Source organism: Hippopotamus amphibius, chromosome 6, assembly GCF_030028045.1.
Source record: "Hippopotamus amphibius kiboko isolate mHipAmp2 chromosome 6, mHipAmp2.hap2, whole genome shotgun sequence".
In the NCBI taxonomy this organism is placed as follows: Eukaryota; Metazoa; Chordata; class Mammalia; order Artiodactyla; family Hippopotamidae; genus Hippopotamus; species Hippopotamus amphibius.
Window position 1 is genome coordinate 60,428,445 of NC_080191.1, and position 15,800 is coordinate 60,444,244.

Below are 15,800 nucleotides of genomic sequence, written 5' to 3' on the forward strand. Positions count from 1 at the left end.
CTGAAGTAAAACACGAAACCGACTAACCGTACAGGAAGAGACTGACAAATTAGACTACCGTAAAATTAGGAACTTCTGTTTATCAGAAGAAGTCATTAAAAAGGAAAAACAAGTCAAAGATATAAACATGTATAATGAACAAAGGGCTAGATTTTAGAAGTTGGGAAAACCCATGCAAATTGATGAGAGAGAAACCAGTAGAAAAATAGAAGATACGGTATTGTACCTCACAAAAGAAAGTGTCTGAATCCTCAGTAAATGTATAGAAAAGTACTTAATCTCATGAGTAATAAGAAATGCAAATTAAAACCACAGTAAATACACTTACCAGAAGGCTAAAATTAGAAAGATTGACTATACCAGTTGTCTTCCTGGTGAGATGAGGAATTTCTGGGACTCACACACACTGCTCATAGGTGTGAAAATTAGGAGACCAGGTTGGAAAACAGTTTGGCATTATCCACTTAAGCTTGAACAACTTTCCACGCCTGGGTATATAGCTACAGAAACACATGCACGTATGCACCAGGAGACTTGTACACAGCAGCTTAACCTGTAACTTGGCCAGGGCTGGAGGTGGCTACCAGTAGTAGAATGGGGTAAGTAAATTGGGGAACAGTCATTTGATGGAATATTATATAGCAGTGAAATGAGTGAACTACAGCTGTAACAACAGTGTGAATGTAGCTTCTCAGCATAGGTTGAGCAAAAGAGGCCGGACACAAGAGAATGCTTAGTGTAGGATTCTTAGCTAGTTCATAAAACTAGCAAGACCATGATGTAGGGACTCAGGTGGTGAAACTCTATAAAGTGAGGAAATGATAACCGTGGAGAAGTAAATCATGGTTACCCTTGTAGGGGAGGGAAGGGACGTGACAGGGGCTTGGGGAATGCTAGCTCTTTTCTCTTTCTTGGCTTTAGTGGCAGTTACACAGGAGTGCACTTTGTGAGAATTTGTTGCACTGCATATTTTTGCTTTGGGTACTTTGTGTGTGTATGTGTGCGTGTATATATATATATAACTTGCAGTAATTTTTTAATAGTTTATAATATTGATTCCTGTCTTATATTTTAGAAAAGCTTTAATATTTTGAAGGAAACAACCTAAAAACTTGAGGTGCTTTGTCACATTCATAGAGTGGGCCTTGGGGAAGAAAAAGTGCTAGGTCGCCTCACTCTGGAAGGACTTGGGTTCACAAGGACTGTTCCGTGCAGTGGCACCATTCATGTGGTGTTGGAGACGTGTAGGCGCCTGGCACATGTGCAGGGAGAGATGGCATGGGTGCTGCTTTCTGAAAATTAGGAGGGTAAAGATGGCCAGTGAGCCGATTCTAGGAGGGAATTTTAAAAGACCAGTTTGGCTCTGCTCTCCACTCTAACATTATAATCTTCCTATTTACAGGAATGGAAAACTGGGAAAAGGAAGGCTGAGAAAGATGAGCTGGTGGGAGTTATGATATTTTCCACCATGGAACCGGAGGCACCTGACCTGGACTTAGCAGAAATGTAAGAGATACTGCCAAACTTCCCTTCTCCCCAGACTAAGTCCACCTCCCTGCTTACAGGTCTCGGCCAGTCTGACCACACCTAGAATTCAAATCATCGGACTAGAGTGTGTAAAATGAGTGGGGTTAGTAGTCAGATGACAAGAGAGCATCGTTTGTACATACAACACTGTCTTTCTACCCATAGCATCAAAGTCCGCTTCCTTTTTGCCTTGAAGTCAGTGATTTCATAGTTATCGTTATTTCCAATAAAGTATGACGAAACGGGGTGGTGCAGAGCCAGCTCACACCCACAGAATAGTCTACAAGGCAAGGATCTGTTTGAACATTGCCTTGAAGGGAGCAATCCCAAACCTGCTTTTTCTGTTTTTTTAATCTCTTGTTTTTAATCTTGTCATCTTCTTTTTAATGTAGGCTCGGTTGAAAATCTGAAGTAGTTCCTTTGCTGCTTAAAGACTAATAAGAAATCTTGGGGTTTCTTTTAAATTTTAAGAGCCTTTTTTCTTTATGTAAAATCATTGCTTATATGTTACCAAATATATAGATAGTCCTCTCACTACCCAGAGAGCAAAATCAATGTTAACATGTTGACCTAGGTCTGTGGTCTTCCAAACCCTCCTCTGTTCATTTGTAAATGGAGGAAGAATTGTTTGTGTAAACAAAAATGACCTCACACTATGCCTTCTCTTTTATAATCTGCTTTTTTTCATTTAAAAGTATATTGTGATGATTTTTTCAAGTTGCTGAAAACATTTTACATCCTTAAGTAGCTGGTATGTTCAGTGTCACTTAGATGCTGTGCATCTAGGTTATTTTCTCTGATTCATTAAAGTACTTGTTGGAATGAATGAACAACTACTATTAGCAACCCATACTACATTTTTATAGATTCAGTGGTACCTGCAGTGATTGAATTTCACTAAGTAAGATATTCAAGAAATGAAGATTTTATTTACTTTAGAATAATTTTAGTTAAAATTTCACATGGAATTTGAGGGGGAAAGGAAGCAGAGTTAAAACGTAAGTGGCAAATTTTGAAGTAGTTCTTTAAAAACCTGAGTCCTGCCTGTTTTTAAGACAAATTTAGTGAAAGTGCAGTTGTTATAATGCAAGAAACGAGTTTTCTGTGTTTTCATTTGGTGTGAGCTACCCTGACCACGTGGACCTTTCTCATTGTACACCTCATGCTGTTTAGACGTTTGATAGTGAAGTCAAGGACACACCTCCTCATGTGTTTGCCCCACAGAGAACAGAAGTGTGACGCTGTTGGTAAATTCACCAAAGCCATGGATGACGGCGTGAAGGAGCTGCTGACCGTAGGGCAGGAGCACTGGAAGCGGTGCACAGGACGTAAGTGCTGTCCTCGGCTGCTGCTGGCTTTTGTGGTTGGTGGTGCAGCCTCAGTTATGGCCTTTGTCGCCCTGGGGAACCTCAAACAAAAATGCACTTAGTGAACCAAAGTAATGTCATACCCACAGTTCTTTGAGGAACCTCACTTCTCAACCCTCGTTAAACAACAGAAAATTGGCTCAAAGCCAGTTCAAGAACTCCCATTAAAAACACTGTGTTTACTTAAATGTTTCCAATTTTGGGGGGTTTGTAATCTGTGGAAATTAATCTTCTCTGTATGTTTAGAAACTGCCTGTGCATATTTTTAACTTCATGATTTAATTTTTAAATATTCCTCCATTTGGTAAGGTGGATGAATATTAGTAAGTTGTATATTTGACTAAGGCTCTAATTTTTAGGAAAAACAAGTGGTAGGTGGTAGCTGAAAGCATGTAACATGGGTCAGACTCGCGCACTGCTGAGAAGAAAGTGGCGCTGTCACCCTTGCTTTTTGCCTGCTGTTCTACATCCACAAGAACTTCCTGTCCTCCCTCCTTTCCCTTTGTTTGCAGACTGTCATTCTGCTGAACTGTTTTCCTGTATTCCCCAAACATACACCACTCTTTCATCAGATAGCCCAGGAGAGAAACACAGTCAAGTGTCTAGCTGTGGAGTTCACATGTCGGCTACTGTCATGTTAAGGGTGGTTGAGTTGAGTACTTTAAACAGAAACCTGCAGCCTGACAAAGCCTAAAATATTTCCTATCTGGCTCTTTGCAGGAAAAAGCCAGGCCTTTACACTGAATGGCCCTCCACCATTCACGTGATATTTTATATCAACAGAACCATTTGTCATGTACCAGCTGCTCATGTTTGAGGGGCAGACACCGGGAGTAATAACAGTTGCTCCTTTCTCATGGCAAAGAAATGCTAAAAATAGAACTGAGCCTGAAAACATATACGAATGCAACATCAGAACACAAAATCTGTTTCAAGCCTTTGGTCACAGGGACTAACTCATGGACACAAAGGGGAGTGACACTTCTCTAAAATGTAAATGAAGTAATTTAAATTTTAAAATAATTTTAACTGTAAACTCGGCTGTTTCCCTTTTTTTAAGAAAATTTAAATGAGTGCAGATCTTATAATAAAATTTTTTTAAGGAGATCACAAAAATCTGGAATTATGGCTTGTGTAGAGTCAAATCCCTGTGTCTAGCATCTGGTCAACTCCATGTCCTGTAAAATTCATAGACTAAAATTATGAAATAGTAGTAGCTTTAGGCTGCTCTCTTTTAGGGGGGAAGGGGATTGAAGTGTTTTGTTTAGAATTTGATTCAGGCATAATTTCTTTTCTCTCACAAAAGAGTTTTTTAAAATTCCTAGTCTGTGAAGTGAGAAATCCAGCACACACTCCACGTGGTGAAGCACATGACAGGTATTTTTAACCCCTGGTATAGAGGCGAAAACTGAGTTACAAAAAGATGAACAATTTGTTAAAATTAACTAAGCTAATGCAGTTTGAATTTGTATTTCCTGGTTATTACAGCTTGTTGACCATATGTCAAATTTTTCTGGCCTAGATTTTTTTTAAAGAAACATTTGAATCATTTTTCTTTATTAATATTACACTGTCTTCAAATGCAAGTAATGATTTCTTTTGAAAGGCAGCAGATGTATTTCAGGGGACTATATACAGATGCAAAAAAAAGTAGCCTAAGATACAGAGACTCTTCTAGAAAGTTCTCCAGAGTGATCCTAGAAGCCTAGAATTTTAGCATTAGAAGGAGCCTTAGAGATGATTTAATTATTATTATTATACAGATGAGAAAACTAATATCCCTCCTCTCTGGTCCTGTGAGGATCCACTGCCATTTTTCTCCACACCCCGTTGCCTTTGGTTGTGTCTTGTTTTGCAAGTGATCGTTCACACGCACGTAGCAGAGTAGGAAAAGCAGTGGATTAGGAATCACGAGTGCCCGGCCCACCGCCTTGTAGCCACGTGACCCTTATTTTCCTAAAGCTGTGTTGGTGGAGGGGGTTGTTGTGATGACCAGGTTGGGGTGGTATATACGAAAGGACTAGAAATCATCTTCTAAATGAGCTTCCGGTTCACTGTGGTTTCATTCAGTGGATGAGAATGTGGGCGCTGTTGTTGCTGTTCCTAGTAATAGTGTCTACTGTTAATTGAACAATTGATTAATTAAAAATTGAGAAAACAATCATTAATTTTCTTAAAAAATCATCATACTTCAATATTTTATTAAAGAATATAGACTATTTTGAATCATTTCAAATTTCTTTTATTATAAAAGTACTTTTAGAAAAAGGTTGGATCCATTTCATTTTGCTCAGAGGACTAGTTAATGATTTATTCCTTTTTCTCTTTCAGCATTACCCAAGGAATATCAGAAGATAGGCAAGGCCTTGCAGAGTTTAGCAACAGTCTTCAGCTCTAGTGGTTATCAAGGTACATCTGTATTTATTTATTCTTTGGGCCTTCAGTGCCTTATCCACACAGACCGGCCTCCTCAGGCTCATGCGGACACACAGCAACTGCAGTTAAGCACCCTTGTCAGTGACGTTTAAACTGGCTACACTGCTCCACTGAGGACTTTCACAACCTCACCTTATTACTTTTGAGAAAAGTGGTAGATTGTTAAAATTTGTCTTTTTTCTTGCTAGCTTCTTTGCCTTTCTTGGGCTCAGATAGCTCTTGTATTTTAGGTTTTTTTTCTTTTTTAAAAAGGCAGCTATGGTATGTGACACTCTGCTTTTGCTTTCATCTCTCTACCAAACTCTGAAGTCATGTCTGACTGTCAAAAGCCAGATGTTGTCAAGGTCATTTGGAGGAGAAGTGTTTGATTAAGTAACAAGTTCATGTTGCCTTATTCTCTGTAACTCATAACTGCTTTCAGCTTATCCCACATCATATATCTTACTTGTGGTATTTTGAGTTCATTATGTATTTGCATTGACAATACTTATAAGAGGAAATAGCTGTTTTCTTTTATATTTTGGCTTTTGTTTTCTTAATTTGGCCTGTGGTGCAGGTAGGGATTAGCACCTACAGGTGAGTGGCACCTGTTCTACTTGAGGGCATCCTGTCCCTTACAGAAATGATAGACTTGGTATTGTCATCGTGGTGTTTATCTTGATACCTAGGGAACGTGGAGGTCAATGCCTGAGTATTTTCAGGAACAAGAAATTAGTCTCTTACCAAAATGTAAGATCTGGGGCTCCCATATATGGGTATTTCTTGTTGGCCTGGCTGAATTGTGTCTCATGATCAGAACTTTTAGTCTGGGTGGGAGTTTTGAGGATTCGTTAGTCTGGCGCCTCATCTTCGAGATGAGGAGCCCGAGGCCTGGAAAGACAAGCATCTTGTGGTCACCAGGCACATGGGAAGCTGCAGCATCACTGATTAGAGAGATGCAAATCAGAACTACGGTGAGGTATCACCTCACACCACTCAGAACGGCCATCATCAAAAAGTCTACAAATAACACATGCTGGAGAGGGTGTGGAGAAAAGGGAACCCTCTTTTGGTGGGAATGTAAATTGGTGCAGCCACTGTGGAGAACAGTAAGGAGGTTCCTTAAAAAAGTAAAAAGAGAGCTACCAGATGATTCAGCAATCCCATTCCTGGGCATATATCCAGAAAAGACGAAAATTCTAATTCAAAAAGACACATGCACCCCAGTGTTCATAGCAGCTCTGTTTACAATAGGTAGACATGAAAGCAACCTAAGTGTCTATCGACAGATGAGTGGATAAAGAAGATGTGGTATATATATAAATGGAGTATTACTCAGCCATAAAAAATAATGAAATAATGCCATTTGCAGCAATATGGATGGGCCTAGAAATTATCATACTAAAAGTAAGTTAGACAAAGACAAATATATGATATCACTTATATGTGGGATCTAAAAACGTGATACAAATGAACTTACAAAACAGGAACAGACTCACACACATAAATATCAAATTTATGGTTACCAAAGGGGAAAGGTGGGGGGATAAATTAGAAATTGGGGATTAACAGGTACACACTTGGCTGTGTTCACTGAAAAGGCCTAGAAGCACCCCTAGCATCACCTGCATGGCCATTTCTAAACATGTGTCCCCCTGAGATAAACCAGAGCTCCTAGCAAAAGAACTCAGATGCCAATTTGAAGAGCCTTCCACTGTCCAGTGAAGAGAAAATTTGAGCATTAGTGAAAATAATAATTGCTGTGAAATATAGCTTATCAAATATGTTTAAATCCAGACTTGCAATGATACTTTTTTAAAAAGTTAATCTCAATAAAAACAGATGATTGAACTTGGTGTACCCCCCAAAAAATAATAAATAAATAAATAAAATTAAAAAAAAAAAGTTAATCTCAGTTACATTTGGGGGAATAGGAGAGAATCAATTTATTATTCTTTTTTTTTAAGAACTTTCATTGAGATACAGTTGACATACAATAAACTGCATCAATGTATTATTCTGAAAACTGTAATGAGAAAGAAGCATTTAACCCTGCTCTTCCTTATTCCTATACCTCAAGGTAACCAGAAAGTTGATAATGGAAAGTTTCTGTTTACAGAAGTATTTCAGCTAATAAAGAGGGAGTGGTAGAAGTAGAATAGCACCAATTTGCAAACCTGTACTAAAATAAAAGATCTAGACAATACAGGGAACAGGACTGTGTTATCACCACTGAGACTCAGTCAGCAAAACCCAGACTGTGGTACCAAGGTACATGACCCAGTTTCTTCAACACCTCCCAAAAAGAAATGTGCCAGAAAAAAGGATGGAGGAGAAAGAGCTTATGTAGGAAACACATCAGCTTTATGCCATGTGGACCGCCTTTGCATCCTGATTCAAGCAGCCAACTTGATTGGAGACACCAGGCAGCTGCACAATGGCTGGACAATTTATATCAGGAACAAGTGTCTTAGGTGTGATGTTGGTATTGTCCATATTTTTTTAAAGAGTCCTTATCTTTATGTAAAATGTATGGATGAAGTGTTAAATGCCCAGTGAAAGAGGGAGATAGGGAGGAGACTAAAATATAGGCCATGAGCTGTTAATTAGGATGTCAGGTGATGGGTAGATGGGGACTTATTATACTATTCTGTAGATTTTAAAAGTTGTAAGTTTTCTAAAATAAAATTCTAAAATAAAATAAATGAAAATATGTTATAACCACTCATATAAGTGTAATGATTTGCAGGTGAAACAGATCTCAATGATGCAATAACAGAAGCAGGAAAGACGTATGAAGAAATTGCCAGTCTTGTGGCAGAACAGGTATTAACATAACCACACAATTCCAATTAAGATTTTATGCTACCTCACCCACATGTTTCATTTAAAACCTATTTTAAGACAAACTTTCCAAATGGCTGTACTCTTCCATCCCTGTGTATCTTTGTTAATACAGTGGGTAATAGTATTTCTTAGGCTAAGCCAGAGTGATGGATAATTCATCATCAGGAAGCCTAAATACCTTCCAGTGTTGCAGCCGTCAGGGGATTAGAACATACAGGAAAGAGCTCTGCTCAGGTCCCTGTGTGGACTCTTGCTCAGCCTCTCTGGACCTTGGTTTCCTGGTCTGGTAAATGGCGATGGTAGCACCTACCTGGAAAGAATCTCAGGATCCAACAGCTAATGAAGAGAAAGCCCCTGGTCCGGTTCCCAGTACGTTAGAGTCAGATGGCTTTTATTAGAGTTTTTAGTAACCTGATTTCAGTTATGTTCATAGATAATAAGTTTCCTTGAGGGGAATAACCATCTAAGTTGTTTCAAATCTCTAAATTTAAAACCTTTTTTTTCAGATGACGACTTGAAATATGTTTGTGTGCATGTACATTCATGTGGTCATTAACTACTCTCCTGATACTTGTTTAAAAGAAAGGTTAACTTTTGTAATTGTGCATACCATGACTATTAAAAATTATAATCTAGAAAAATGGAAACTTTTAAAAATAATTTTTAAAAATTCTCTGCTAAAATTTAGACATTAAATTATAACATCTTATTTGCTTGTGTGTAAACATACAGTATTAACTAGTTTTCTTTTCTCACAGTGTTGTATTTTGGGCCACCTCAAAATAGCTAATTTTACCAACCAACCTAAGAATTTTCTGTCTTATTGTTTTCTTCACAACCTATGATGAGAGTGTAGTCCTTGGGGATTATTTTCTTATAGGAAAACTAGGCTGAATGCTTGATACTATAGACAGTATAGAACTCAGAACATCTTTGGCTGATACCATCCTCAGATAACAACAGTTTTCTCTTCCTTGATTGTCCACATTCCTTCGCCAATAATAACCAGTCTGTGTCTCGTTACAGCCAAAGAAAGATCTCCATTTCCTGATGGAATGCAATCACGAGTATAAAGGTTTCCTCGGCTGCTTCCCTGACATTATTGGCGCTCACAAGGTAACTTGATCCTAGAATTCGCAGACGACGTCCCGGGTGAATCAGAACCCAGGTGCACGGCCACCTATGCAGGCCTCACCCTTCAGTGCCCTCAGCCAGAAGCCGCTCTCTGACCCCAGCTGGAATGCCTTGGAGTGTTTAAATAGGGAGGTCCTAACACATTTAGATACATGGGTAGTTTTTAGGTTATCTTTATTCTGTAAAAAGATTATTTTGAGGAAACTAAAAGTATGATAAATACTCCTTTATGGATATACTTAGGTCAGGTATCAAAGATAACAATCATGGTGTTTGGTATTCAAGTCAGTGTCAGGACTGGTACTTTCCCTCATCAGCGAGACCCTGTGCACTGCCTGGGCAGGTCCCGAAAGGTCCTTTCTTGTCCAGATGAAATAAGATGTTCTGTCCCCGAGCCTGACTAAGGGCCTCCTAATTCAATCAAAATGGTCAATATCGATTTTATATGTTTATATTAATAAAAAGGAAACTGTAATTCCCATCACAGAGGTTTTTTTAAACTAAATAAAAGATTGGTTTGAGTTATCCTCAGATTTTGATTCTGGTTAATTTTTCTCTCTTTCAAAATCAGTGTATTACCTCTTACTGTGGATATTTTATCAACTGTAGTACCCCAGAGTATTGTGATGTACTTATTAAATATTTATTAAGGGAGCTTTCTAGATGGCGCAGTGGTTAAGAATCCGCCTGCCAATGCCGGGGACACGGGTTCGGTCCCTGCTCCAGGAAGATCCCACATGCTGCGGAGCAACTAAGCCCATGTGCCACAACTATTGAGCCTGCGCTCTAGAGCCCGTGAGCCACAGCTGTTGAGCCCATGTGCTGCAACTACTGAAGCCCACATGCCTAGAGCCCGTGCTCTGCAACAAGAGAAGCCACTGCAATGAGGAGCCCGCACATGACAACGAAGAGTAGCCCCCACTCACCGCAACTAAAAAAAAAGCCTGCGCACAGCAAAGAAAGACCCAACACACCAATAAAATAAATAAATAAATAAATTTATTAAAAAAAAATATATTTATTAAGGGTTTATTAAGAGAATCTCTACAAAGGACCGGCATCTGGGCATTTTAGCATTTGGCTTTATAATTGAAGTATCGTGAAGGGGTAGCGTAGGTAAGTAAGCTTTGTGCAACTTCTGGTAACTTAGTATAGAACTCAGAACATCTTATCCACTCATTCATCGAGGCACACTTAGATTGTTCCCTTATCTTGGCTATTGTGAATAATGCTGCCATGACCATAGGAGTGCAGATGTCTCTTTGAGATAGTGATTTTGTTTTCTTTGGATATATACCCAGAAGTGGAGTTGTTGGGAGAATAGATCTTAAAAATTCTCATCACAAGAAAAAAATAGTTTGTGACTCAGTGAGGTGATGGATATTAACATACTTACCATAGTAGTCATTTTGTATTACATACATGTGTCAGATTGATTATGCTGTACACCTTAAACTAATACGATGTTATTTGTCAATTATATCACAGTAAAACTGGTGGGGGGGGTAAAATAAATAAATAATATTAAAATTAAAATCTCAGAAACAACTCAGAACAGTTAGCTTGTTTTAGGAGTTTGTGCCTGCAGTCAGAATTGTAGGCGGGGAGCCTGATTTATGCACAAGTACAGAGTTTTTCTTTCCAGACAGCATCAATGAGCAACGTGATGAGACTCGAGTGGGAAATCTTTGGCAACTTTTACAGCTGTTTCCATCTAAGTATTAATTTAAAATTAATTCAGTGTTTCTTACAGAAACCACAGGGAAGCTTATGATCAGCACATTTAGGCACCAGCTTATGAAATACATTATAACAGAGACACAGTGCCCAGGTGCATGTGCTAGACTCACCCGGATTAAAGGACTTCCTAAACCTAGTGCCTGTTTTCCTATCATGTACTACTCTTATCATGGCAGTGACTTATACATACTGTAGAAAGAGAGTGCTATTTAGTTTTCTGCCTTGTTGTAGCATAAAACTGTAGATTTCAGCTTAGTTATATTTTGCAAGAATAGCAACATGTTTGTTTCCAAGTGACTTACAGGAAGTTACATCTAGATGCTTACCTTATGTTCTTATTTTGTGGGGACATTTTCCTATTTAGTAGCAAGTCAATTATAGAATGTGTTAGCTTTGTTATATTTTAAACAAATGACTAATCCTTGCAGATTTGTTTTATTAATACCACTGCATTTTGTGTTTCACAGGGAGCAATAGAAAAAGTGAAAGAAAGTGATAAGCTGGTTGCAGCTAGTAAGATCACCCCGCAGGACAAACAAAACATGGTGAAACGCGTTGGGACAATGTCTTATGCTTTGCAAGGTAAGAAGAAGAAAAGGTCTTTGCATAGCTAGTGGAGATTTTTTTCTCAGCAAATTTTCTATTTTCCTTGCTGGAAAGAAATTCAAATGTGAACAGCAGTTTAATAAGAACTGATTCAAAATATCTTCATAAGCCTGTTGTTTGCAGGATCCCAGTGTTAATGAAAAGCTGTAATATTTATTTACTTTTTCACACATTTACCTGACATGATGATGAACGACAGCTTGATTAAACCTGTACATTTTTATTATTTCTTGGAGACTTGAAGATTCCTTTCATAACCTTTCATATCAGCCCCTATCCAGATTATATTCCAGAGTTCTGCTTTTAGCAGCATATAACCTCCAGGCCCCAAGACTGTAAAATGTGAAGGAAATTTGGACATAGCATTTTTGGCATAGTTTGCCTGTTAGTAAAAAGAAAATATTAATTTTTTGAGTGTTTTCCAGCAGATAGGAGCAATGAATTGATTTTTCCTGTTTTGGTGGATGGATAAAATATACATGGGCAAAGGAGGAAGGGGAAGGATGTTCCAGTATGATCAAAAGCACACAAGATAGTGGGACCAGATTAGGTCATTGGCCTTTGGGAATAAGCCACACTTGCAGGTTGTTGGGGAAAGAATTCTGGTGATTGTGGAGGGCCTTGAAAGAAGAGTCTAGACTTGCTGTGGGCATTATGAAGCTGTTAAAAGGTTTTGATGGAAAAACAAAACAAAAAAACACTGCTCAAGGGAGAGGGTTCGCTAGCAACGGCTGTGGGGCGGGGGGTGGGGCGTTGCAAACGGGGGGCTGACGTTAGACAGCCCGACCAGAGACCTGGCTCCTGCCGTCTGAGGTTCTGAGAACCCAGAGAAGATGAGGTGCTGGGGGAAGAGAATGAAGGGTATTTGCAGGCTTTTCCAAGGGACATCCTTCAGGACTGAGGAAGAAGTGGGAGAGGAGAAGAACGTGTGAAAGATTTCCAGAACTAGGGCAGCTCGGGGCAGAAATGGGAAAGCCTGACGGAAGCTTTGGGCTTCAGAGGGTTTAAAATGGGGACATTGGTTTTGAACTTGTTGGGGGTTATCCAAATAGATAAGTGAGAAGCTTTGTATAACTTCAGATAACAGCATAAAACTCAGAACAGTGAGCTTTTTGTAGGAATTTATGCTGGCATTGGCTTTGTAGATGTAGAGTATAAGAGAAAAGGTGGGTGGGAGGCGATGAGGAGCCGTGATAAGGAGGCCTCTCTGGAGCTGGTGATGGGGTTGGGGGACGCTGAGAGACAGAGTTAGAGACGGGATTCATCCTTCAGCAAACATGAAGGATGGGCGTCCAGTCCTCTGCCTGGAAAGAGCCTGAGTCCTGGCAACCTTGGTGCGCCTGCGCACCAAGCTCTACTCTGAAGAGGGCCTTCCGCAGGTCTCACTCTTCTGCCCAGCCTCCCAAAGGCCCTTGAGAGACCTGCCTGGGCAGTCGCTGTGCAGGAGGGGGCGTGGCACCCCGCGGGTGCCTCGCTAGGCCCCCCGTAAACGGACTTGACGTTCTGAGCTGCAGTCATCTGTGGACGGTGGGACCAAGTCGGTTTCCTGCTCAAACAGTAGTCGCCATTTGGTGATTTTCTGTATTGGGCTTTATAGGATTTAACATGCAAGTCAGCAGTAATTGTCCATCTACTGGAAAGTGTTGTTGCCATTAATTGTTCAAATTGTCTTTCTAGCCTCTTTTTAGCATTTTGTCAGGAACTGGCACAGGCCAACCCGATGAATTCTGGTTGATGATTACTCTTAACCCAGCAGGGACACCAGTTGTCGTTTGAAGTCCGGGGGGCACTGACTGATGTCTTGGTTTTGGTTGTAGCTGAGATGAATCACTTCCACAGTAACCGTATCTATGACTACAACAGCGTCATCCGCCTGTACCTGGAGCAGCAGGTGCAGTTCTACGAGACGGTGAGTCAGCCTTGCTCCCAGGCCTCTGCACACACAGGGAGAGTGGGGTTCCTGTTCATTTGCTTTGACCCAGTGAAGTTAATCTGCTTGGTTTTTTTTTTTTGGCTTGTATTTTTTAATCCTAACTAATAATAAGCCAAAGGAGGCTAAATATCGAGCAGGGTTTTTTATAGTCTCTTTTAATCATATCTGCCTTTTCTTTTTGAATAACATTGGTTTAAAGGGGGTTTGTTTTTTTAAGAAGAAGGGGTACTGGATGCTGGTTGTGAGTTCAAGAAGCCCTTATTGTGTGGTCCCTTCCCCTCCCTCCAGCCCCTCTATGCACAGGGAACACTGTGAATGAGATGAGGTCACCCTGCCGTCCCTGCTGGCTCCCAGCTGGGGAAGGAGCCTGGCACCGCGCAGGACAGCACAGGCCGGCTTTGTTTGTGAGTGAGGTTTTTGCAGTGTACCAGAGGAATTTCAGAAAGAAAACAAAAATGAGAGGGAGAGTGAAGCCTTAGATATTTTCATTCAGGAACCAGAAATGAAAATGTAAACTTTTGTACCTCTGCACAGCAATTTTGTTATTTACCAAAGTGTACAGAAAACAAGGATCTAACATGTAAATGGAAACTCAGACACGCGAAGACAGGTTCTGTAACTTAGCGGACCACGTGTTGCCTGCCATGTTTCTTAGTTTTCCACTGTTTCCATGGTATCTTCTCTTGTGGGTCCAGGGATAATGATAGGCAAGCCGCAGGCCCACATCCATGCATGCCTCATCTTATCTTTGGGTGGACACTGCCGCACGCCTCTCCCGCAGTCAGTTCTTGGAAGGGAGCTGTGGCTGATGTGTTCTGTGGATATTGTCCATCGTGTGTTGGAAACAGTTGACTTCGGAGACGAGTTGAAGGTGCACCCTTTCTCCACACTGTGCAGCAGCAGCAGGGCCTGGTCAGGAGGCTGCTCATCAGCCGAGTCTCAGGAGTTCACAGGTGTCGGGAAGGCAGGGGAGTCTGGGCCGGCACAGAGACAGGATCCCCCGGATCTCTGGAGGACAGGCAGACGGTCTAGAAATGATGCTATGCAGAGAGGCGGCAGCTGTGCTGTGGGAAGAAGCCGGGCTCCCTGCAAGGCGGGCACCGCCGCCGGCAGCCATGACCAGGGTTTAGGAAGGTCTCGCCACTGCCCAGAGGCTGGGTTGGTGCTGAGAGACTAGGAGCATCAACCAGTTAAAGGATTTGAAATTTTTGCAATGTTTAACTCAGGCGAGATGGAAATAATAAAGTACCATGAAGTCATGATGGGAGAGACGTCTTACGGTTGTTCTGTTTTTCACCAGATTGCGGAAAAGCTGAGGCAGGCCCTCGGTCGCTTCCCGGTGATGTAGGACAGACAGAACGAACGTGAAGAAACGCCGAAGTGCTTCCTTCTGACTTGGGGCAACACAATTTGATCCCCTCCCCCATCATCCAAAAAGAAAGAAAGAAAGAAAACCAAAAAGAAATAAGAGTTGGAAAAAACTGCATTTCTTTTAAGTGTTTAAATGCATCAGTTCTTTAGGGATAGTGTTTTGTTCATTTCCACATCCGTTATTTAAACCAATGGAAGGAAGTTGTCTATTTTTGGAAAGTAAAGTGATCAGAATTTTGAGTGGAAAATTAGGGACTTCCCCACTGATATTTTACATAAACTTGTAATTTATGAGTCACCTACAATCTTCCAGTTCTTACCCAATGTCAGATAATTACTAATTGCTTTCTTAAAAATATGAAATATGCCAGAGCAAAAAATATATATGTTTGTATATTTTTATAACTCTTCAGCCCTTTGGGATTCCTGTCTATTTAGGAAAACCTACATGCCTTTCACTGAGATATTTATGACTCAAGTTCTTATGTTTTTCTGGAGAGAGGAAGCAAAGAGGGGCTCCCAGGGCTGCTCCACCTCATGTGCCTGTGACACATGCGTCCCTTCAGAGGACAAAGGTTGGCCGAACCTGGGGATCAGAGCCCCCGCACCCACTACCCTCACGTGCCACCTGCTGGGAGGAGTGCCTCCCTCCTCGGGCTTCTCCCTGAGCCCGAGTGAGGCTGGAAGAATTCACCGAGAAAGCTGGGGGCAAAGCTGGGGACATGCTCTGGCTCTGCTCCCGGGGAGGGAGCAGCCGCGCTGACCCTGCACCCGGGGAGGCAGGCTCTGTGGGCAAACACTCCCAGGCTTTCTACTCATTTTTAAGTCTTGAGCTGTTCAGTGAGACCTTGGGAGAAATG

The 15,800-nt window shown here is 40.9% G+C and overlaps 1 protein-coding gene across 4 annotated transcripts in view; it reads left to right on the forward strand.

The window, feature by feature from the left end:
* SNX9 (sorting nexin 9) overlaps positions 1–15,308 on the forward strand; it is a 99,061-nt gene extending 83,753 nt beyond the window's left edge. For 2 of the 4 annotated variants that reach the window (XM_057738359.1, XM_057738360.1), the window contains exons 11-18: positions 1,403–1,506; positions 2,752–2,855; positions 5,226–5,303; positions 8,059–8,135; positions 9,183–9,272; positions 11,498–11,612; positions 13,454–13,545; positions 14,870–15,308. In XM_057738359.1, coding sequence (XP_057594342.1) covers positions 1,403–1,506; positions 2,752–2,855; positions 5,226–5,303; positions 8,059–8,135; positions 9,183–9,272; positions 11,498–11,612; positions 13,454–13,545; positions 14,870–14,917 — 708 coding nt within the window. In that variant the 3' untranslated portion in view covers positions 14,918–15,308. Of the gene's footprint in view, positions 1–1,402; positions 1,507–2,751; positions 2,856–5,225; positions 5,304–8,058; positions 8,136–9,182; positions 9,273–11,497; positions 11,613–13,389; positions 13,546–14,869 lie in introns of those variants that run through there. The other 2 variants (XM_057738361.1, XM_057738362.1) reach the window with 2 other exon arrangements.
* The last annotated feature ends 492 nt before the right edge of the window (positions 15,309–15,800 follow it).